General features: G+C 40.8%; 1 protein-coding gene across 1 annotated transcript; it reads left to right on the top strand.

The window, feature by feature from the left end:
• The first annotated feature begins 233 nt into the window (after positions 1-233).
• Positions 234-17,998, top strand: NUCB1 (nucleobindin 1). Its single transcript, XM_015810266.1, has 13 exons — positions 234-480; positions 1,537-1,648; positions 2,998-3,105; positions 4,093-4,225; positions 5,212-5,315; positions 6,963-7,148; positions 7,346-7,436; positions 9,512-9,570; positions 9,830-9,922; positions 11,186-11,275; positions 12,943-13,113; positions 15,114-15,225; positions 17,650-17,998. The coding sequence occupies exons 2-13, from the start codon at positions 1,547-1,549 to the stop codon at positions 17,766-17,768; spliced, it is 1,368 nt and encodes a 455-aa protein (XP_015665752.1). The 5' UTR covers positions 234-480; positions 1,537-1,546; the 3' UTR covers positions 17,769-17,998.
• Positions 17,999-22,489: the final 4,491 nt, after the last annotated feature.

Below are 22,489 nucleotides of genomic sequence, written 5' to 3'. Positions count from 1 at the left end.
CAGACTTCTTTCTTTCGGTCCCTACGGGAAAACTCTAGAAAGGGGAAAAAAAAAAAAAGGAGGGGCATTCCTTCTGGAAAAAGGGGGCGGATTCTTATAGTCCCCCATGCAAATAGGGGAAGAGAAAGGAAGCGAAGGCGTCATGATGCAAAATGGAGCACCGGACGTGACACGGTAGAAAGTGACGTATCCGAAACTCAATATAAAGAGGCGTGGCCAGCTAGGTTAGATATAAAGGCGGGGCTTAGAAATGGACTGAGGCGATAGAGCGGGGTAGCTTGTAGAACGTTCGCGGCCTGGATCACGTGGTGCGCAGTCCAGCGCAGAAGAGCTTTTGGGTATCGGCTGAGGGGAAAACAACAACGGTGTTCCCGGAGATTTGTCTGCGCATGTACGGAGTGCATTTGGTTCACATTTCCTTCTCCATCTTCGGCGGTTCCGGATAAGAGTCTGTAAGGGAGGAGAGTCCCGTTCTCTACCGTAAGTACGGCCCTGGCTGTGTGGAAGGGTGTATTCATTGATTTGGCAGCTGATTTTTGGTATGTCGGGAAAAAAAGGGGCGGGGGTCTCAAGCTTCTTTGTGTTTATCTGGATAACGCGATTTTGTAGGATTTGGTTTTAACAGAATAACAGAGTTGGAAGGGACCTTGGAGGTCTTCTAGTCCAACCCCCTGCTCAGGCAGGAAGCCCTATACCCTTTTTGACCAATGGTCGTCCAATCTCTTCTTAAAAACGTCCAGTGTTGGACCAAAGGTGCTTTTTCAAGAGGCAACTGGACTTTCTTGGGCTTTTTTTTGAAGCCATTTCACTTCTCATCCAAGAAGTTTCTTCAGCTCTGATTGGATGGTGGGGAAGGGAAGGATCAGTCAGAGCTGAAGAAGCTTCTTGGATGAGAAGTGAAATGGCTTCAAAGAAAAAACAAAGTCCAGTTGCCTCTTAAAAAAGCACTTCAATATTAATAATACTACTAATACTAATAATAGGTAAATAAAAATGCCAAATCCTATCTGAACATCTGGCTGACTGTGCGATGATCAGTAATATTATTATTATTATTATTAATAATAATAATAATAATAATAATAAAGTTGGAAGGGACCTTTGAGGTCATCTAGTCCAACCCCCTGCTCAGGCAGGAAACCCTATACCATTTCAGACAAATGGCTGTCCAGTCTCTTAAAAACTTTCACTTTTGGGATAACTATCACCTGGTTGATTGAGAATCTCCATAGACACTTCCAGTGTTGGAGCATTCACAACTTCTGGGTTTTGGGTTAGGGTTTGATTTACATTGGAGGAAAAATGTCACTTTGATACTTTGAGTGTCTTTCGGTGGAAATAGAAGATTCGCGACCCAGGAATTTGTTGCTTGCTTCAGTTTGAACTGAGCAACTTTCCAAAGGATTCCTATTTTAGACTTTCTAGCTTCCCCCCATAAACTGGAGCCCTGCTCCAAATTGAGTCCTATTAAAGCAGCTTGTTTTCCTCTCTTAGATTGCTTACCTTCTCTTTTCTTTATATGGCTTTTGATTTCAGGGACTCAAAGATGCATCTACCATGGTTTATGGGCTTTGCTCTCTTAGGGTTGGCTATCTGTGTGCCCATTGAACGGCCCAAAGAGAAAGAAGAAGCTGCCCCAGAACCACCAGTAAGTGCTCTGATGATTGTCCATTGTTCTCTGCTTGGCAGAGCCTTTATATGTACATATATATGTGTTTTATGGGTTTAATAGGTTTAAAAAACTAAAAGAAAAAAATACAAAAGAGTAAAGAAAAAGTAAGAATAACAATATATCTGTATCTAAAGCATTTCAGCTTTTCTTTGCAGGAGTTACAAACCTAATAATTGCCATCTCCACCCTCCCAAATTACAAACATGGTTCTCTTCTTCCCATAAACACAACTTTTGAATCAATAAATCCCTAAATTGATTTTTATCAGTTTTCAGCAAAAAGTTCACAAAAGGTCTCTTTTTTAATACATTATCTTTCCTTAAGCAAACAAGTCAATGTAGCCATTTTTTCAAACTGCTCCCCAAGGTTTTCTCACTACCTTATGACAGCTGACCTGAGATCATCTTATTCTAGTTACCTGAACGAGCTGCAAATAAAGATTGTATGGATACACTGGTAAAGATAACATAAGATGAAAAATGGTGTTGGACCAAATTTCAGAATAATGTAGTGCCCACAAGTTTCCAAGAGGGGCCAAAGTGAAACCCTACATAAGATACCATGGCCATTATACTGTCCCTTCCCAAATTTGTGCTTTCCATAACTAGTCTTGTGACACATGCACTATCTATTGCTGGGGTTTAAATGGTAATTATGTGGATTCATCCCCAAGGCATTAATCACAGGCTTGTAAGGGACCTTGGAGTTTTTCTAGTCCAACCTCTACCCAGGGCATTGGGCCCTAAATATATAATGAACTATCCTTGGATATCAGAAATTATCTTTCCCTATCAAATTATTTCATGGATGATATTACATAGTGATAAGTTTCTTCAGAGTTTTTTTTTTTCAGTAAACATTTTGGCAAAAAAAAACCCACCCCAAAACACTTGGCTCTAATCTTCTACTTTATCCTTTCCCAACTTGAGGTTCTTAAATGGGGACTTCATTTCCCAGAATTCCCCAACTAGCATACTTATGATAAGCTCAAGCTGGGGAAGACTGCTATTCTCAAACTAAGTTTAAGTGGACATCATAATATAAATGCATTCTGTTTACTTTTAGCCACGCTTGTTATTTTTCCCTTCCTCCTCTGTTATTTTCAGTTTTAGACTGTAAAATTCTCTAAGCATAACCTTTGCATTCTTGTACTTAATAATGTATTTTTCATTTTATTAGTATGATGTTATCCTTTCTGAAGTTCATGCCATTGCTAATATACCCTGAATAGCACTATCTATAAGCAGAAGAGAAGTTTCAATAGACCTCATTTGCAGAAGTACAATATCTGATGGATCTGGCTCCTGACTTTTGTTTTTCTGCAGGACACAGGCTTATATTATCACCGCTACCTCCAAGAAGTCATCAATGTGCTGGAAACCGATGGGCATTTCCGGGAAAAACTTCAAGCAGCCAATGCAGAGGACATCAAGGTGAATTGGGATATACAAAGAGCAGGGTGGCTGTTATGTCCTAACAAGAACTGAGTCCTCTCTTACTACCTTGCAACCATCCAAGTTCAATTTGGTAAACTTGGACTTCTATTTTGGAGTCAGTAATGGATACAAACCACCTTTACTATAGTGCTTTTCACTTGCAGAAGGGAAAATGATCCTATTTTTCTGTGTCTTAAAGTGAAATATATATATATATATATATATATATATATATATATATATATATATATATATATATATATATATATATATATATATATATATAATTGAAAAAAAAATGACTTACAGCTGGTACACAGACTTACAGCTGGATGCAGAATGCCCATGGTCATGTGATCAAAATTCAGGCAACTGGCATGTATTTAGACCAGGGTTCTTCAAACTTGGCCCTTTTATGACTTGTGGACTTCAACTCCCAGAATTCCTCAGCCAGTGTGCCTGGCTGAGGAATTCTGGGAGTTGAAGTCCACAAGTCATAAAAGGGCCAAGTTTGAAGAACCCTGATTTAGACCATTAAAGTGTCCTGGGGTGATTGCCATTTGCAACCATCCAAGCAGCTTCCAACAAAGTCAATAGGATTTGCTTAATTACTACATGATTCACTTAATGACTGAAGTGATTTGCTTAACAATTGTAACAAAAAAACATCAGAGCAACTCACTTAATCATCTTCCTTAACAATGAACATTCTGGTCCCAATTGTTGTAAGTTGAGAACTACTTGTATAACACAATCAACGTGATGTAGTGACCAATTATGATGAGAAATCCCAGTGTTTATCCAAATTACTTCGGGTCAAGCACAGTCTAGTTGAGTTATATATTGAAATTGTAGGTATAAATTATAAATAATATACCTTTCAAGTTTGCTGTGAGATAAAAGAAGTGACCACATATAGAATGAATTCCTTAACACAAGGCTAGGATAAAAATAAAATATCTGCTTCCTTGTTGCTCCTTTCAGAGTGGAAAACTCAGCAAAGAGCTGGACTTTGTTGGTCACAGTGTCCGCACTAAGTTAGATGAACTGAAGAGACAGGAGGTGTCCCGACTCCGGATGCTCCTGAAAGCCAAAATGGATGCCACAATGGAACAAGGTGAGCTGAGATGGAGAGTGTTGATGGTGAGATTCCTGCAAATGCTGAGGACAGAGAATGTGTGAAGCCTCAATCCTGGGTTTCATTATTATAGTATCATTAGTTGGATAGACGGAGAATAGCTGTTTGATGGCTGGTCATTCCTGCTATGGAATCATTGTGCAAACAGATCTTGTGGCAGCCACTGTGTTATTGTATCATCAATGCACAGATGATGTTATCTAGTCTGATATTGAAACATCTGCAAGAAAACCTCCAAGTTCAGAGTACCAAGGACCCCACAGATAAATTAATCCCTGGATTAACAATTCTTAATTGCCTCTTTAATATCCCGAGGCACAAGGGGAAGTCTGTTGGCAGTAATAGAATATTAGGGAAAACTGATTTGAAGAAAAACCAATTGCTTTTCATCATTTAGCCAAATAATTGTAAGTTAACACAAATAATTTGTAATTATTTGGCTAAATGATGAAAAGTGGTTGGTTTGTCTTCAAATCAGTTTGATATTCTTACTGCCAATGGGCTTTCCCTTGTGCCTCAGGATATTAAAGGGGAATGGAGTGGACTTCATTCTCAAAGGTCCCACCCTCAAAATCTAGTAATCAAAGATGTGTGGAAAAAAACCTCTATTGAGAGAAATCAACCTGTTTTCTTGAATGTGCTAAGACAAGGGTGTCAAACTGGCGGCCGGATGCGTTACACACAGGCCACGCCCACCCCGGCTCTGCAAAGGCAAAAAACATCATGATATGTCACGATATGTCACATAACGCGATTGAGTTTGACATCCGTGTGCTAAACCATAATTTACTTATCTGGCTTTGCTGTAGCCCGTTGCGTGAACCTAGCATTCAATGTTCAATAAACAACAGTTAAGCAAACTTTGGTGTAGTGCAGTATGTGAGCCCCAGTATTGTCTGGTTTTTATTTAAGCTTCAGATCTAAAACTGTAGTCTTCACCTCTGTTTTTCATCTCCTTCCATCAGATGTGCAGGTTGATCACCTGGCTTTATTGAAGCAGTTTGAACATCTGGACTCTCAAAACCAGCACACATTTGAAGCCCGAGATTTGGAGCTGCTCATTAAAGCCGTATGTTGAAACTTTTTTTTATTTCTTTCAGATAATTAAGTCTTTAAATCTGCTTTGCATACTTTGGCCCCTCCTTCACCTCTGTATATTGTGAATTCAAGCCCAGGGCATATTCTCTATTCCTTCTCTTCCTCACCCTTGCCCAGACTTGGCAGAACAGAGAGGAGAGTGGTGAGAATTGCTTAGAAGGCTTTGGTGCTTGATTCTAACAGTTAGAGGATTAATCTCTTTTACATTTCAGCTTAATTTGATGCTCAGCTATTGAGGGTCTTGGAGTGCCTGGTTAGGTCAGTGCTAAAAGGGAAGTCCCAGCTTCTAGACACCTTCCAAATGCAGAAACACTCTATGGATAATCCATGCTTCTTCCTCCTACTCCTTTTCTATCCTAGGAGCTCTAATCAGAAGATTAAAACTGATATTTTCTCATTTACCTCACCAAACAACATGGAAAGCTTTTAATAAAAAATTCTTCAATTTGGTTATTGCTGTGGTTGATGGGAGTTTGGGTTCAAAGAGGCTGGAAGACCCAAGGCTGGAACAGACTGCCCTGGTTAATTTTTGAAGTTAAGATCAACAGTAATTTCTCCATGTTGTAGAGAAGGCAACAGATGATGAGTGCAACACATTTGCTGAAGATTATTCAGTGAGTTTATTACTGAATAAACTGAATACCGGAATTCAAATGAGGCACTTCTTGGTTCATACTCCAGAGTTGCATTTTGTGAGGTGGGCAGCTGTGTAAAATTGAGTAACAAATGCAGATAGTCTTCAACTTACAACTGATTCATTGTTACAGTTGCATTGGTAAAGATGCATTGCGATTCATAAAGCACTGCAGACTGTCATAAAATGTCAGCCAGCACATACACCATTTGTCACATTTTGGACACTTGGCAAAAAAGCTCACATTTATAAGTGGTTGCAGCCTCCCAAGGTCACATCACCATGATTTATGATCTTTTTGTTAGTTTTCATCAAAAAAACACCCATTTGGAGGATGCATTTGAACTTGCTACTTTGTGATCCACATAATCACTATTGTAAAAGCAGGTGTAAAATTGGGTCCGGTCACATGGGGACCTTGATTTAAAAACGTCACAACTTAGGACCAAAATTCCAGTCCCAATTGCAGACATAAGGACTATCTGTATATAAATAAAAATCTTAGCTACCTCAGTATAAGAATACCTTTACCTGAAGGCAGGACAAGAAGCTATGGATGGAAAATAAAGAGAGAAACAACCTAGAACTAAGGAGAAATTTCCTGACAGCTAGAACAACTAATCAGCGGAACAACTTGCCTCCAGAAGTAATGAATGTTCCAACACTGGAAATCTTTAAGAAGAGACTGGACGGCTATTTGTCTGAAATGGTATAGGGTTTCCTGCCTGGGCAGGAAGTTGGACTAGAAGACCTCCAAGGTCCCTTCCAACTCTATTATTCTATTCTGTTCTGTTATTCTGAGAATGTTCTAATCTGGACCTGTATTAAAGCAACGTTGGGGTCTCTGGCAGAAATTAGAGGCAAATGAAAGTGATGCAATGGTCCAGGATTAACCTATGGGATGGGGGGAGGAATTATAAAAGGACGGTGATTTCCTCCCATGCCAGTAATGTTGGTTCTTGCTTTTCTGTTTTTCCCTCTTAGGCTACCAAGGACCTGGAGAATTATGATGCAGCTCACCACGAGGAGTTCAAACGCTATGAGATGATGAAAGAGCATGAACGTCGGGAATACTTGAAATCTCTGGATGAGGAGAAGCGTCGTGAGGAAGAAGCACATTTTGAAGAGCTCAAGAAGAAGCACAAGGAGCACCCCAAAGTCAACGTCCCTGTAGGGCTTCCAGGGTTTTGGATGCTTATTTTGGCTTGAGTTGTCCCAAATATGCTTTTCCAAAAAGCATCTGGACCTTCTCCTTTCCAAGAAAGTCCATTTGCCTTTTTGGAAAAGTACCTTTGGGACAACCATGACCTGGATGATTGAGAATCTGCATAGACATTTGACTTGAGTTCCTCATTCTGTCCTTGCAGGGCAGCCGTGATCAGCTCAAAGAGGTCTGGCAGGAGACGGATGGTTTGGACCCCAATGAATTTAACCCCAAGACGTTCTTCAAGCTTCATGGTAGGGAAGTCTGTATGTGTAGTTCTAAGACAACTTGTCAGGGAATTGTGCAGCTGGTGTCCAAATGAAGTCATAGATTCTGACACGTACTTGTGGTTTTATATAAATAAATATATTTTAGATCTAGATATACACCAGACAAGATAATCAGGCAAACAGGAGCATCATCAGGTAAATTACAGAGCACATGGGGTATACAGAAGAAAAAGGCGGGAAATAAGGGGGGGGAAACCCCTTTTCATTCAAGGCAACCAATCACAGCTTAGATTGCCTCACGTAGTAGCCAGCTCTCTTCAATCAATCAGCTATAACTGTGTGTTTTGACTCATTACACAACTCCCTCTGTTCCAATTATAAATTTAAATATTTTGACACAACTGCTGGCCACAAAGCTATAACTGTGTTTTGACTCATTACACAACCCCCACTGTTCCAGTTATAAATTTAAATATCTTGATACAACTGCTGGCCACTAAGCTATAACTGTGTGCTTCGACTCATTACACAACCCCCACTGTTCCAGTTATAAATTTAAATATTTTGATACAACTGCTGGCCAAGTGAAGTGAAAATAACTGACTAGAAATAAATTAACTTCCCCTTATCTTATGTCCCAGTTCTTCTTTCTGGCTTCTATGAGACATAAATAGCCATAAACTCTAATTTCAGTAATAATTACGAAAGGAGTAGCCATTTCACATTGTGGATTTTTGATGCAATAGGAAGCTTTTTTTCCCCCCACATTAATGAATATTTTTTTCCTGGCAGGTGGGATCTAAGTAGAAAGAACTAGCAGTCTAAGCATATACTTTACAAGTAGTCCTCGACTTAACAACCTTTTGTTTAGTGACCATTCAAACTTAATAATGGCACTGAAAAAAGTGACTTATGAACAATTTTCACACAATCATTGCAGCATCCCTATGGCCACATGATCAAAATTTGGATGCTTGGTAACTGGCTCATATTTTTGATGATTGAAGTGTCCTGGGGTCATGTTATCATCTTTTGGGGAAGCCAGATTCACTTTACAGCCATGTTACTACCTTAACAACTGCAGTAATTCACTGCAGTTCACAATAGTGGCAAGAAAGGCTGTAAAATGGGGCAAAACATAACTGTCTCACTTAGCAACAGAAATATTGGGCTTAATTGTGGTTGTATGTTGAGGATTATCTATACATGGCTCCTGAACTGAGATGTCAGAATTCTTAGCAATTCTGGCTTATACAGGTAGTCCATGACTTAGATCCATTTTTTAAACAATCATTTGAAGTTACAATGGTGCTGAAAAAAGTACTTATGTTCCAGTGTTGCAGTGTCCCAGTGGTCACGTGATCAGAATTTGTGTGCTTGGCAACCGGTATGTATTTACAACGGTTGCAGCATCCTGGGACCACGTGATCACCATCTGTGACCTTCCCAAGAAATTTCCAATAAACAAAATCAATGGGGGAGACCAGTTTTGCTTAATGACTGTAAAACTGCTCAACAACTGCCATTTATGTCCCAGTTGTGGTCGTAAGTCAAGGACTACCTGTTTCTGAGTGTAGCTCAGGGGTCCCCAATCTTTCTGGGTTGGCGGCTCAGTGGGAAAGGGAGGGGCAGGCATCTTTATGCTCGTATACACAGGCACACTAATGTGACTGTGCAAGCATGTGCGCGAACGGGGCCGCAAGCATGCCCACTTCACAAATGGGTCTGCTAGCGCTGGCGCGAGGCTAGCACCGGTGCAAGGTTCGCAGTGAGGCTAGCGCCACTGCAAGGCTCATGGCTTGTGGCTTGGCTAGCATCAGCGCGAGGGGAGGGAAGCGCGCACATGCACGTGCACTGGCCAGCCACTCACACGGCCCAGTGGCCAAGAGGCCACAGCCCGGTAGTGGGCCGCGGCCCATAGGTTGGAGATCTCTGGTGTAGCTGGTAGCATACTTTGTTCTAACTTATTGGGCCATCTCAAACAAAGTTCAGCCCCACTTGCGACATCTTTCAAACAGGCATATGGGTTTGAGTGTAAGAAAAGAACAACAGTTCACATTTGATGTGCTTCACTTAACATTCTTCCCTTTTTTTCCCAGACACCAATAGTGATGGGGTGCTGGATGAGCAGGAATTGGAGGCCCTTTTCACTAAGGAGGCAAGTTCTTTACTTACCGTACTCTTCCTGATAACAGTCCTGTAATTTAGACAACTTGGGTGCTTTAGTGATGCTCCATTAAAAAAGAAAAAAACTCCAGAGCAGTCTTGCAAGCTGGACTACCAGCTCAGAGATAGAACATGTATTTTGCATACAAAAGTGGCAACATCAATCCCTGGACTTTTTTCCTTGGGGGTGGGGACAAACTAAGCAAACATCAGCTTAAGGAATATTTTATTTTATTTTATTTTATTTGCAGCTGGACAAGGTATACGATCCCCGAAATGAGGAGGACGATATGTTAGAAATGGAGGAAGAACGGCTGCGCATGCGAGAACATGTCATGAAGAATGTAAGTGTACGAGCTAAGTGTGTGAATATAAAAGCAAAAATACAAATCAATTCATGGACAGAACAGGAGATTTCTTCCTCTCCCGAAATCTCTTGCCTCCTGATCCCCTCTGCCTGGGAAAGAGAACAAGAGACTTGTCTTTCTTTCTTTTCTTGTCTCACTTTTGAGAGCTTGCAAAGAGCAAAAGAAGGCATCTTTTCTGCATTGGCTGTCTTTCAAAGCTTTGCAGAAAGAAAAAACTGATCCTGCATACCAGCAGGACTAGTGGAGACCAGTTTATTGGGAATTTGTTTCCTAAAAACCCCTTGGTCTTCAAATGAATCATAGGTTATACTTTAACATTAAGATAGGAGAACTAATTCCCCCCTTCCCTCCCCCCCCCAGTCTAGTCCAGTTCACTTTTTCCTCAGGAAGAATAATTATTTCACTTCTGTTATTTATTAACTGCAGCTGCCGGGTTCTACCCTGAAACAAAGTCTGGCTAATCTTTAATGATGATGGTTATTGGAAACAAGTGAATTTTTAACTAACGGGGAATGTCTCTGTCAGTTCCAGTTTTTATTTTCCAGATCAGTAACTTTATTATAGTAGTACCAACCAAAATGACACAAAAGGTGTGCAGAAGATAGTTTCCCCAAAATGTGCATCAAAGAAAGATCTTAAAGAACCCCCAGTTTCATTCACATTCTGCTTCAGAAAAACTGGGTTCACACATCCTACTAACGTGATAGATCAATGTGTCTGGTTTTGTACAGTGAGCTAAGATGTAAATCATGGTTTCCAAAGCCAGGGTCTCTCTGACTCCTGCAGTGTAAGTGAAAGCTCATTATATCTTGGCATGATATGCTCTTAGCCACCTCATACCTACCGTACATGTTCAACTTCTGTGAAAATAGGATAATAGGTAGGGCTTTGCTCAATCCAGCATGATTCTTTATTTTATTTTCATTGTTGGATGTGTTTGGTTATAATGCGTGTAACGTAACTTTGTGTTTACTTTTGGCTACTGTTCTCTGTAAAAAGAAAACATACATTCTAAATACTGCCACAGCCCTTGGTTTGGGTTAGTGAAGCACCCTTGATCTGGGCTTTGAGAAAGTGAATGTCCCCTGCAGCTGAATTACAACCCAAAGCAAGTAGAGAAATGGGATGAGTTCTTAATTATTTTTTGAGACTTCTCAAAATCTATTAGTCTTGGTAGGAAAAGTACAAAAAGAAGGAAGCAATTTCATTTTCTTTCCTCCGCTTGTTCTCCTCCTGCAGGTGGATCTTAATAAGGATCGGCTGGTGACCCTGGAAGAGTTTGTTAAATCCACTCAGAGGAAGGAATTTAATGAAGCTGATGGATGGGAGGTATGTGAAATGACACTGTCTATCTGAGTGGGATTCCAAATGTTGGTCTGAAGGGTTGAGAAAGCATTTTTCTAGTAGCAAGTAGATGGTTAGATTTTTTTCCCCAGCTAGTACACACTTACCAATCTTTTGGACCTTCAATTCCCATATTTCCTGATCAGTATAGCCTTAGAGAAGTGAGTTGAATTCCAGCATACTGGAAGAACTCTAGGTGGGATAGGTTATGATAGACCAGGGATCTTCAAGCTTGGCCCTTTTATGACTTGTGGACTTCAACTCCCAGAATTCCTCAGCCAGGCACGCCCCAGGCGTGCCTGGCTAAGGAATTCTGGGAGTTGAAGTCCACAAGTCATAAAAGGGCCAAGTTTGAAGACCCCTGTGATAGACCATTTTAGCTTTCTCCCTCCACAATCAGAGATTGTCCTCTGAAAACTTGTTAGAGAAGCTAATCTCTGGTCCATTTCTGTGACTTAAATTCTCTAGTCTGGATGGAGAATTCTGCGAGCTGAAGTCTATCCATCTTAAAGCTGCTGAGGTTGAGAAACATTTTTCCAGGCTCTCAAACATTCCTACATCCACAAATTTAAAAAGGATCAGGCACACCAATTCAGGAGGCAGCTTTTGGTGGCTGCTAGTCTTAATAGTTCTAGTTGTAGCAATAAAGGCCTGAGGCCTCTGAATATTGATTAAGAAGATGGACAGGAGCATGCTGTCTTGGCTGGATCCTGCTTTGTGTTTAGACTACCCTTCGAGGTAGTCTAAACAAGAATCAAAACCATGTGTCCTAACACTATGATTGTAAGGTTACAGTAACAGAATTTTATGAATCTGAAAGTACTCCTCCCTTGCCTTCATTTTCCAGAGAACTAAGGAGGGCTCTTCTGAGATCCCTTCTTCATCCAGTCCTTCAGTGAGCTGAGATATCTCTTCTTAGCTGACCATTTTCTAAGCTGCTGTTCCTCCTCCTCCTCTATCCCAAGGTCATTTGCACATCCCATCATATTTTAAACTTTCCTGTGTTGATTAGCCATTTGGCTTCAACAGTAACAGGATGCTGGACTATATAGATCAGGGGTGTCAAATTGCCAGCCCGTGGGCCGGATGTGTCACGCCGAAACCGCGCCCACCCCATTGCCGGCAATGGGGAAAAAGTCTCGATACGTCGTGACACGTCACGTAACGTTGCAAGTTTGACACCCCTGATATAGATAATCCAGGAAGGCTCTCCTTATAATCTTATGGCAGAGAAACCACTTGTTTTATCAGTCCTGATAACCCCAATGAAATATTTCCAGGGGAACGAACATCTACATATGAATGGGGTTGAGAGCAAATTCATTCTAGATATGTTTGATTGTACTACCGAGTTGAAAAGCGGCTCAGCGATTTGCGGTTTTTCAGACATGCATCAGTCCCAACCATCATGGCTAAGGGAAAAAAGTTAAGAGATTTGAATTATTCCAAAATTAATGCAGCAAAACAGGTTGCTGTCCAAAATATCCAGGTAGTATCTGGGGAGGATACTTTTTAAGAACCGAATTGAGGTTCATAAGTATCCTGTCACTAGTTTCTCCCTGCCCAGAAATATTTATGCACAGGTGGCCCACAGATTTGGTATTCTTGTACTTCTTAGGGCAGTGGTCTCTCTTCTTTCTGCCCCTATCTAGACAGTAGAAGAAACACAGATCTACTCAGAGGCGGAGCTCCAGCGATTTGAGGCGGAGCTCAAAGCTCAAGAGGAGGAGCTAAACCGGCGAGCAGAACAGCTTCACCAGGAACATCAAGAGCTCCAGCAACGGCAGGTGGAACTGGATGCTCAGAAGAAGGAGTATCAACAGGTAGAGAATATTGTAATTGGAGGGATACACATTGTAGTATGGAAATCGGAACACTATGCTTTCTTTTGATAAGGGGAAACAGAGGTCCCATGTCATGCTGACATTTATATACCGGTATGGGATCCTGTGATTTCCAGATATTTTTGAACTATACAACAATGTTTCTCAACCTTGGCAACTTTAAGATATGTGCACTTCAGCTCCCAGAATTCTGGAAGTTGAAGTCCACACCTCTTAAAGTTGCCACGGTTGAGAAACACTGCTCTATACTATGCTTAGTAGTAAGAAATGATGGGAGCTATAGTTCAGTGACATATGGAGGACCGTAGATTTCCTTAGGATCTTTTTATAGGGAGCTATTTCTTGGTTGTGAATTTTGAAGGATTAAAACAAATACTTGGACCAAAACTTTCAAATTGTAAAAGTCCCTGAACTCAACCCTAATTAAAGCTTGCTTAAGCTTTTGCAAATTGGCTTACAAGTTATCTTAAATCAGCACTTGTATTTTTAGATGGAAACTAGGAGGCAACTAACCACCCCCCCCCCAAAAAAAAGACTCATGCTAACCTCTGCTTTATTAACCATGAAATCTCGCTATAAGCAGAAAATCTAAACCACATTATCAAAAAAGAGATGAATGGCATCTGATATCATTACTGGTCAGCATTTATTATACTTCTGTATACTATAAAGGTTGTTTGAACCCTCCTTAAGTAGACAGACCCTTCTATCCCCAGCACTACTCAAATAAATGTGGCCCAAACAGATCATGTGCTTTCAATTCACAAATTGAATCATGGAAATTTTCCCCTGAAAGTGCAGTAGTGGCCAAAATTGTGGAAACCTTTTGGGAAAAGTGTACAGTAGAAATGTCATCTTTGGTTAAGTTTCCACCAATTTTTCTTCTAATTTCTTTATAACTGTAGCCTTGTTCACTTAATAATACTATTTTACATCGCTTTCTGGGTGACCAGTCAACTCCTTGCACTGTTGTTTTAATTTTATTATGTTTTACAAGCTCACTAAATGAAAGAACACAAAAAACTCCCAACCAACTTGATAGTGATCACATAACACACTGACAGCTTCCTCTCAGCTTCAATACATGAAATCAATAACTGAATCCTACTGTGATCTGATTGGCTCTTGCCAAAACAAGATGACACCTGATTGGCTCTCTAAACACTCCTGCTCATTGCTCATGTGGCCTTACCAAGGCATTGGTAAGGCCGCTTAATAATACTATTTTACATCGCTTTCTGGGCAACCAGTCAATTCTTTGCACCATTACCTTAATTTTATTACATTTACAAGCTACTAAATGAAAAAACACAAAAAAAACCCAACCAACTTGATAGCAATCACATAACACACTGACAAATGTCCTCCTCTCAGCTTCAATACATGACATCAATAACTGAATCCTACTGTGATCTGATTGGCTCATTGCCAAAACAAGATGAAACCTGATTGGCTCTTTAAACACTCATGCTCATTGGCTACAATCAGATGAAGGAAAGCTGCTTGATATCAACATAAGCAAGTTGTGCTTCCTTTTTCTGGTTATTTGGCTATAACGTTTCATAGAATACAGTACAGATAATTGAACCAACTATTGTGCATTACATTCTTGATTAAATTATCTTTCTATTGATATATAATTTTATGGTACCACTCCAAAATAAAAGTGGTGTTATTAGCCATCAAACCTCAAAAATACACTTTTCCCAAAAGGTTTCCACAATTTTGGCCACTACTGTAACTCATTGTAACATGCCAGGTCTCTGGTGGGGCCTTCAATTCTGGTTCTGTTTGCTGCAATCTGGGATCAGTGTTCAGAATAGAGATATTCAACCCCTGAGTTGCAGGTAACCTTCTGGCACTTCTTTCATGGATCCCAGAGAATCTTCACTAGCCAGAGCCAAATGTTTAGTCTGCTAAAAAGCCAAAGAATTGCTTTGCATCTTATGGCACTCTCTCCACATTCCCATCCCTTCCAGGTTGTGCTTCAGATGGAACAGAGAAAATCTCAACAACTTGATCAAGCGTCCCAGGTTGGCCCTGGGGGAGAACTGAAGTTCCAGGCACAGCCACCTCATGCGGCCCCAGCAGGTAAGATTTTGGGAAAGAGGGCAATTTATGTCCATTTGAGAGAGGAAAAAGATTGGAAGACCAGGATTCTAAAGTTTCTTTAAAAGAGTTAGGAGAACATGGCTTTCTAAAGCTGTTTCATTGTAAGGTAAAGACAGAATCCTTGCCTTACAACCTTGGAGTTGTTTGGTTGCTACTACTCATGTTAATTGTACTTATGTACATGTAACTCAACTCGGTATAGCCACAGAATAAAACAATTGATGCAGTAACTTTGGTTATTTTCTTGCAGATGTTTCATTGCCAAAATAGGTAACATCCTTAGTGCTAGTAATGAACAGGATTTGCTTATATTTTACACACTCGAGGCTTGCCCTATCAGTGTTAGTGGGAGTAGTCTTTATAGTTCCTTGATTGGGCTGTTGTTTACTGCTAGCCTCTTTGGCAATGCCTCAAGACCACATAATACAAGTATTCCTTAAGTTACAACCACAACTGAGCCCAAAATTTATGTTGCCAAATGAAACATAAGTGAGTTTGACCCATTTTATGACTTTTCTTGCCACAGTTGTTAAGTGAATCTGGCTTCCCATAGACTTTGCTTGTCCAAAGGTTGCAAAATGTGATCACATGATCCCAGGATCCTGTAACCATCATAAATATGAACCAGTTGCCAAGTATCTGAATTTTGATCATGTAACAATGGGGATGCTGCAACGGTCGTGTGAAAAATGGTCATAAGTCACTTTTTTTCAATGTCGATGTAATTTTGAATGGTCACTAAATGAACTGTTGTAAATCAAGATCTATCTGTACAAATAATCCTCTTATTTTATTAGTTAGCCCAAAGTTTCATCTTTCTTGTTACATATAGAAGATAACACCAAGCTTCATTCAAAGATTGTTAGGATGCACGTGTAAATTTTAGGGGTCAAAGAACCCTTTAAGGTGGGAAAAATTATTCAGACACATAAGTATATGGCTGTTTCTGAAAATGTAGAAAACCAGGGCAAAGGGAAAATAGGATAAGAGGGTATCCTGAAAAGTGTCATTTTACTGCAGATTTTACTTATTCTAGCTTAATTTAGTTGGATCAGTCCTCAGTCACCTCGGGTATTTAGGCCCTTGACCTGTGTAAGACTGTCTTGCAGTTTGGGACAACCACAGTTATAGTCCAAAACATTTAGTGAAAAGCTAGGGTTGTCATGTTTTTTTTTTAAAGTGAATGTGAGAATCAGAATCCTAAGGTAGGTGCTGGGATATATGGAAGCGATCTGGTTCTCTCATCAGTTGATAGAAGTATTCTTCATAAAAATAATGCTTGGCTAAAAATCAGAGCCCTTCTGCCAAACATTACTGTAAAAGCATTCCTTACTTTTCTCTTCTGAGGGAAGTTAGGTGTAAACCAGGGATAGGCAACCTTGGCTCTTTTATGACTCGTGGACTTCAATTCCCAGAATTCCTGAGCCAGCATGGAAGTCCACGAGTCATAAAAGAGCCAAGGTTGCCTACCACTGATGTAAACTGTTCTAGCTTCAACTAAGCAGGTCCTCTGGCACTAAGAAGATCTGGAACCATAACTCTCGCACAGGACTTCACACTAGCTATGCAGCAACCAAGGAGTGTCCCCCCCCCCCCCAACCTCCTTTTCCAAGAGAAGATGTAATCAGAAGTGACTGTTCGAAATTACGACACTGAAAAAAAGTGACTTGTGACCATTTTACACACTTAACGACCGTTGCAGCATCCACAAGATCACATGATTTACTTTCAAATGCTTGACAACAGACTCACATTTATGACGGTTGGTATCCCTGGGTCACGTGATCCCCTTTTGCAAACTTCTGACAAGCAAAGTCAATGGGGAAGCCAGATTCACTTAACAACTGTGTTACTAATTTAACAACTGTAGTGATTCACTTAACAAATACGGCAAGAAAATTCGTAAGGTTTTCAATAAAGGTTCACCTCTATTCTTTACTCATCCAAAAAATTCTGAAAGTTTGTGTGGGTCGAGGTAAAGAGGTTAGCTAATGCCCAGTGACTATGGGATGGCTGGTTGCATATCATCCCACAAGGTGGCAGTGCAGTTGCATAAACCAAATTTATAAACTCATAGAAATGATAGGGACCCAAATGGGAAATCTGTGATGCTACAATTGTTGCTGGGCTACAGCTTCCTGCCTCGTTGGCAATTGCTGTTGGGGCTGTTGAACGCTGTAATAGTCAACATCTGTAAACCCATCTGTTTCCTGATCCTTGCTGAGTTCAAGCTACAAACACCAGGCCATCTTCATAAGTCTAACCTCTGAAAAAAATTTCTAGAGAAGGTGTCCCTCAGGTGTTGGTTTCACTCCCAAACCTGTGGGTAAGTAGGTATTTTGAGGAACAAGGCTCTTAAGATGAATCGCACCAGTGGGTGTAACACTTATCTCTTTTCTCCAGATCATGCTTCTCCTCCTGAGTCCCATCCAGGAGCCCCTGGAGCACCAGAGCATGATGCTCAGAAAGACCAAGCAGAACCTCTTCAAAACCAAGCACATCCAGAAGTTGCTGTCCAATAGAACACGGCTATGGCATGCACAGAGGGGTCTGCATATTCTTCTTTTCTCATTGTCAGGGTATCTGAATCAAACTTCAGCCCAGGACTGTGGAAGAGGGACCATGCAAGGCATTGTTTACAGAAGGAGAAAGCTTAATGGTTGTCTTCTACACCCAATCCTCCACTTTTTCCAAGCAAGCAAACTTTTTTTACCAAACAGATGGCTGTGACTCTCTTGGGGATACCTTGGCAGAGGGAAATAATTAAGGGAGGGAATGGCTTTGCTGTTCATTAGGTTGGGACAGGCAAAAAAGAAGAAGCAAAAGTTACTGATGCCTCGGTAATTTTATCCCCCAGTTTCAGAAATGCTTATGGGTAAATAAAAGGGAAGATAAGGTAATGAGTATGATGCCTCTTAACTAGAGTATTGTGCTTTGCCTTCTTTCCTTCATGTCCACAGTTGGTTCCCATATCCACAGTTGCATCTGTTTGCAAAATACATGTTGAAAGTTGCTGGATTTTATTTTAAAACAATTTGGTTCTGTTTTATTTAATAAATTGAATTTCTTGGAGTCTTTTTTTTTTTTTGCATTTTTTCCCCTGGTGCACCATCTTCCCTTTGCATGTGACATGGTTTCAGTATCTGTATACTTGGCAGGGTTTTTTGCAGTTGTGCCAGAAGCACCGAGGCACTTCCTGGATGAAAGGATTAGCAGGTGACATCACCATTGCCCTGGGGACACCCAGTTGGGGGGGGGAGGTCTCCTTTCATGTCCCCAGCAGGAGCTGGAGTGAAGGATAAGAGCTCAATCCCACCTCTTCCGTCTCGAACACGACAGCTCTTCCGTCTCGAACACGGGCTTGCTAAATCTCCTGCCCAGTGTTCCAACTGCCCGAGTCACCATGCTCCTTGGCAGTATGTCTTACCAAATATGTACAATTTTGGGTGAATGGTCATTGACATTTCTTCTATTTTTCCCATAACTTCTTTTAGTCTGGAAGACCAAAATAATTTTTAAAAGCCCATATCTTCCTATCTTGGCTTCTGTAACACTTTGCCCATCTTATACAGGTAGTCCTTGACTTACAATTACAGTTGGGACTGGAATGGTGCAGTTGTAAAGTGAGGTGCGCCTTTTTGTTGTGGTCGTAAAAGAATCACCCTGGTCATTAAGCAGATCCGGCTTCCCCCATTGACTTTTTTCATTGGAGACCTCAGGGAAAGTCGTAAATGGTGATCACAGAACCCTGGGACGCTGCAACTATTGTGAATACATACCGATTGGCAAGTGCCCAAATTTTGATGATATCGCCCGAGGGACACTGCAGTGGTTGTAAGTGTGGGGACTGGTTGAAAGTCTCTTATTTGGGTGAATGCTGGGAGTTGAAGTTCACCCATCTTTAAGTTGCCAAGGTTGAGATACCCTGCTCTAGCCCACATTCCCTAGGAGGTCACCTATTTAAGTACTAGGCAGGGGTAAGGCTTTGCTGCCAAGTCCCTACAAAGTGGACCAAGTATTGCTAGCTGCTAGGATCCTTGGAGGAGATGCAGTACTCCATAATCGCCTCCAGGCTCTGGAAAAAAGGGCCAGTAGCTTGCCAACAATCTCATCCTGTCGTTGGAGTTTGAAGCAGCTGTGAATCACAGGAGCCTGTGATACTGTACCGTATGAATAAGTCCTTGTCCGTCGTTTTTACAGGCAGCTCCTCCCAATGGAAGGAAGGTGAATGTCGTGGGAGTAACCGAGACCGATGCACTCCTTTCCCGAGTTTTACCGGGAGTGCAGCATTCCCAAGACACCTACATCATTCTAATGCCCTAAAAAGCTGGTACATGCTTGCTTTAAGTATGGTCCCTACCCTAACAGTATTGAAGGGGTTTCCCATCTGTAGATTGCAGAAGTTATAAAATAGGCACTAGGTGGTGGTAGAAAAGAGGTAACGGAAAAGGAGCTTTTTGCTGCCATCTAGCTGTTGTCATGATTTGTGCAGCCCAGATATGCGAGGCCTAACTTTTGACACATGGGAAAGTACAGAGATGATCCAGGAGAAGTAATTAGGCAAATATGTGTGAGAGAAAATTAAAAAAAAAAAAAAAGCCCTGCCTTGCCCTATTGATTGAACTTTGAACCTGTGGAATGTCTTCCAAGATTAGGAGGAGCATATTCAGCTCTGATCCTGGGACTTACTTTATTGATTCCAGTTATTCAACTGGGCTTTCAAGCTTTCATGGCAAATTTTAAATTTAAACTTTGGCACTTATACCTTGGCACTCGACTGCTTTGCTCTTCATTTTGAAGCAGAAATCTTGTCTTGGCACTCATCTTTCTCCCGGTAGTCAATGTGTAAGCAAGAACTTGCTGACATTGGCTGCCTCATGACTCGCTGTTTCTTCCAGCCAAAATAGCAAGTTACATGGTTTTCTTAGTACTCGTGGTTTGTTTGTTTTTAATAACATTGAAAAAATACATTAAAATAATTTAAGCTTGGGTTGTGACATTTTTAATATTACAGTTTACAATGATGCAAAGACCTGCAAATGGAAACAGAATGACTTGTGGCAAAAAAAAAAAAAAAAGCAAAGAGTACCAATAGTGATAGGTGCCTTAGGTGCAATTCCAAAATATTTGGAGCACCACTTGAACACTATCAACATTGACAAAGTTGCAATCAATTGTAAAAGGCAGCTTTTCTTGGAAAAGCTTACATCCTGTGACAATACAGGCAGTCTTCAACTTAACAACTATTTGTTTAGTGTCTATTCAAAGTTACTGTGGCACTGAAAAAAGTAACATGACTGTTTTTTCACACTTACAAGAGTCACAGCATCCCCATGGTCAGATGATCAAAATTCAGCCACTTGGCAACTGGCATGTGTTTATGACATGCTCCAGAGTCACTGGGACATTCTGACAAGCAGAGTCAGTGGGGGAAGCCAGATTTGCTTAACCACGTTACTAACTTAACAAGTGAAGTGGCAGGAAAGGTTGTAAAATGATTCAGACCTCATTTAACAGTCTCACTTAGCAACAGAATTTTTGACTATACTGTAGCACAGGGGTCTTCAAATCTGGCCCTTTTATGACTTGTGGACTTCAACTCCCAGAATTCCTCAGCCAGGCGTGCACATAACATCTGCCTGTCCCAGGACTTAGTGAAGGACTCAAAAGATATATAAAATTGCCAAATCCAGTCTAAACACATCTGGCTGATTGTGATAATAGTAATACAAATGCATTATTTAAATGAACATGAAGATATTTTTAGAATCCTTCCCAAAGATCAATTGGTAGGAATGGTCCAAGACATTGAGAGAACCTTACTGAACCTCCTGTGAGGCGGACATGTCTCTTCCTCCTACCTCTATGGTACCTTCCCATAGGGCAGCTGATGTTATTTCAAACTTAGCAACGACATTATGTCACATCGCCTGCAAAATATTTGCTTAATTGAAAGATGTCTTGCAAACAGTCATTCCCACAGTTCTGTCATAGTTACAACCCTTGCTAGAGGAGCTCAACCACATCTATGAAGGAATAATTGAGAGGGCTGTAATGAGCCATAGGAAGCTTATGTTTCAAACTATAATTATTTATGTATTGTTTCCCATCTTTTCACTTAAGTTTTCCGAACTATAGAAACCTTACAGTTGGTCACTCACTGAATCAGACCCATTATTTTCCTGGACTTCCACAGAGCAAAACCTGGTCCATGGGTGTAGACATGTGTAAACATACCTGCCCTTCTAAGGTATATTGGAAACCAGAGATGATACGCATCCACATGGAACCTAACTAATGACCTAAGAAGTGAATTATTCTCTTTGTGGTCACAACCTATTCAACAACTACTTCTGAGTCAGTGACAAGAATTAGAACGTAGGTCATTATCTTTTTCCCTCGTGATTTCTCAGAGGCTAAGGTTATTCAGAGCAAGGACGAAATGGAGCTCCTTAGGAAGATCCATTTAACTCTTTAAAACGTGGAATCAACATCCTTTTGAACCCATATTATTCCACAGATTCTTTAACAAGAGTTTAAATCGGTGACTGTAGTTTTATCGTTACTGGATCAGCTTGGATTTATATGTAATTTCCACAAAGCAAATATATAAAAGGTGATATTAGCCCCAGAGAAAGAATTAACATAAATAATTTGGATGCCTCTTAGTTCTCTTTAAATTTAAACCAGGAAAATAAATCAGGTGTCGGGTAAAGAGTTCCTTCAAGCTGGCTGCTGAGGAGAATCAAAATCTCTCCCATCAAATAAGTGGGCTAACTAGAGAGGTGTATGAATATATTATGCCAGATCACATCAACTCTTGTCTTGATAAGGTTTCATATAATGAGGAGAAACTAGGGCAGTGGTGGCAAACCTTTTAGAGACTGAGTGCCCAAACTGCAACCCAAAACCCACTTATGCATCGTCGGGTGCCGGGTGGGTGTGGCCCATTGGCTGGGTGTGGCCCATTGGGTGGGCATGGCTGCGGTGGTCATGGCAGACTGGGTGGGACTAAAAAGTTCAATCAATCAATTCCAACTTTGCAAGATCTTTTTTTCCCGCAAGAAGTTGAAATTGACTGATTGATTGAATCTTTTTTTTTTTTGTACACGGTGGCGGACGCCTAAAGCGAAAAGGTTTTATGAAACCCAGCTGAAGGCCTAGGACTGGGGCGACTGCACGCATGCCCACAGAGAGGGCTCTAAGTGCCGCCTCTGGCACCCGTGCCATAGGTTCGCCACCA

This window comes from Protobothrops mucrosquamatus, unplaced genomic scaffold (assembly GCF_001527695.2).
Source record: "Protobothrops mucrosquamatus isolate PMUCROS unplaced genomic scaffold, P.Mucros_1.0 scaffold8, whole genome shotgun sequence".
NCBI classification, from domain to species: domain Eukaryota; kingdom Metazoa; phylum Chordata; class Lepidosauria; order Squamata; family Viperidae; genus Protobothrops; species Protobothrops mucrosquamatus.
The sequence above is the reverse complement of the archived record's forward strand: the minus strand, read 5'-3'. Positions and strand labels throughout refer to the sequence as shown.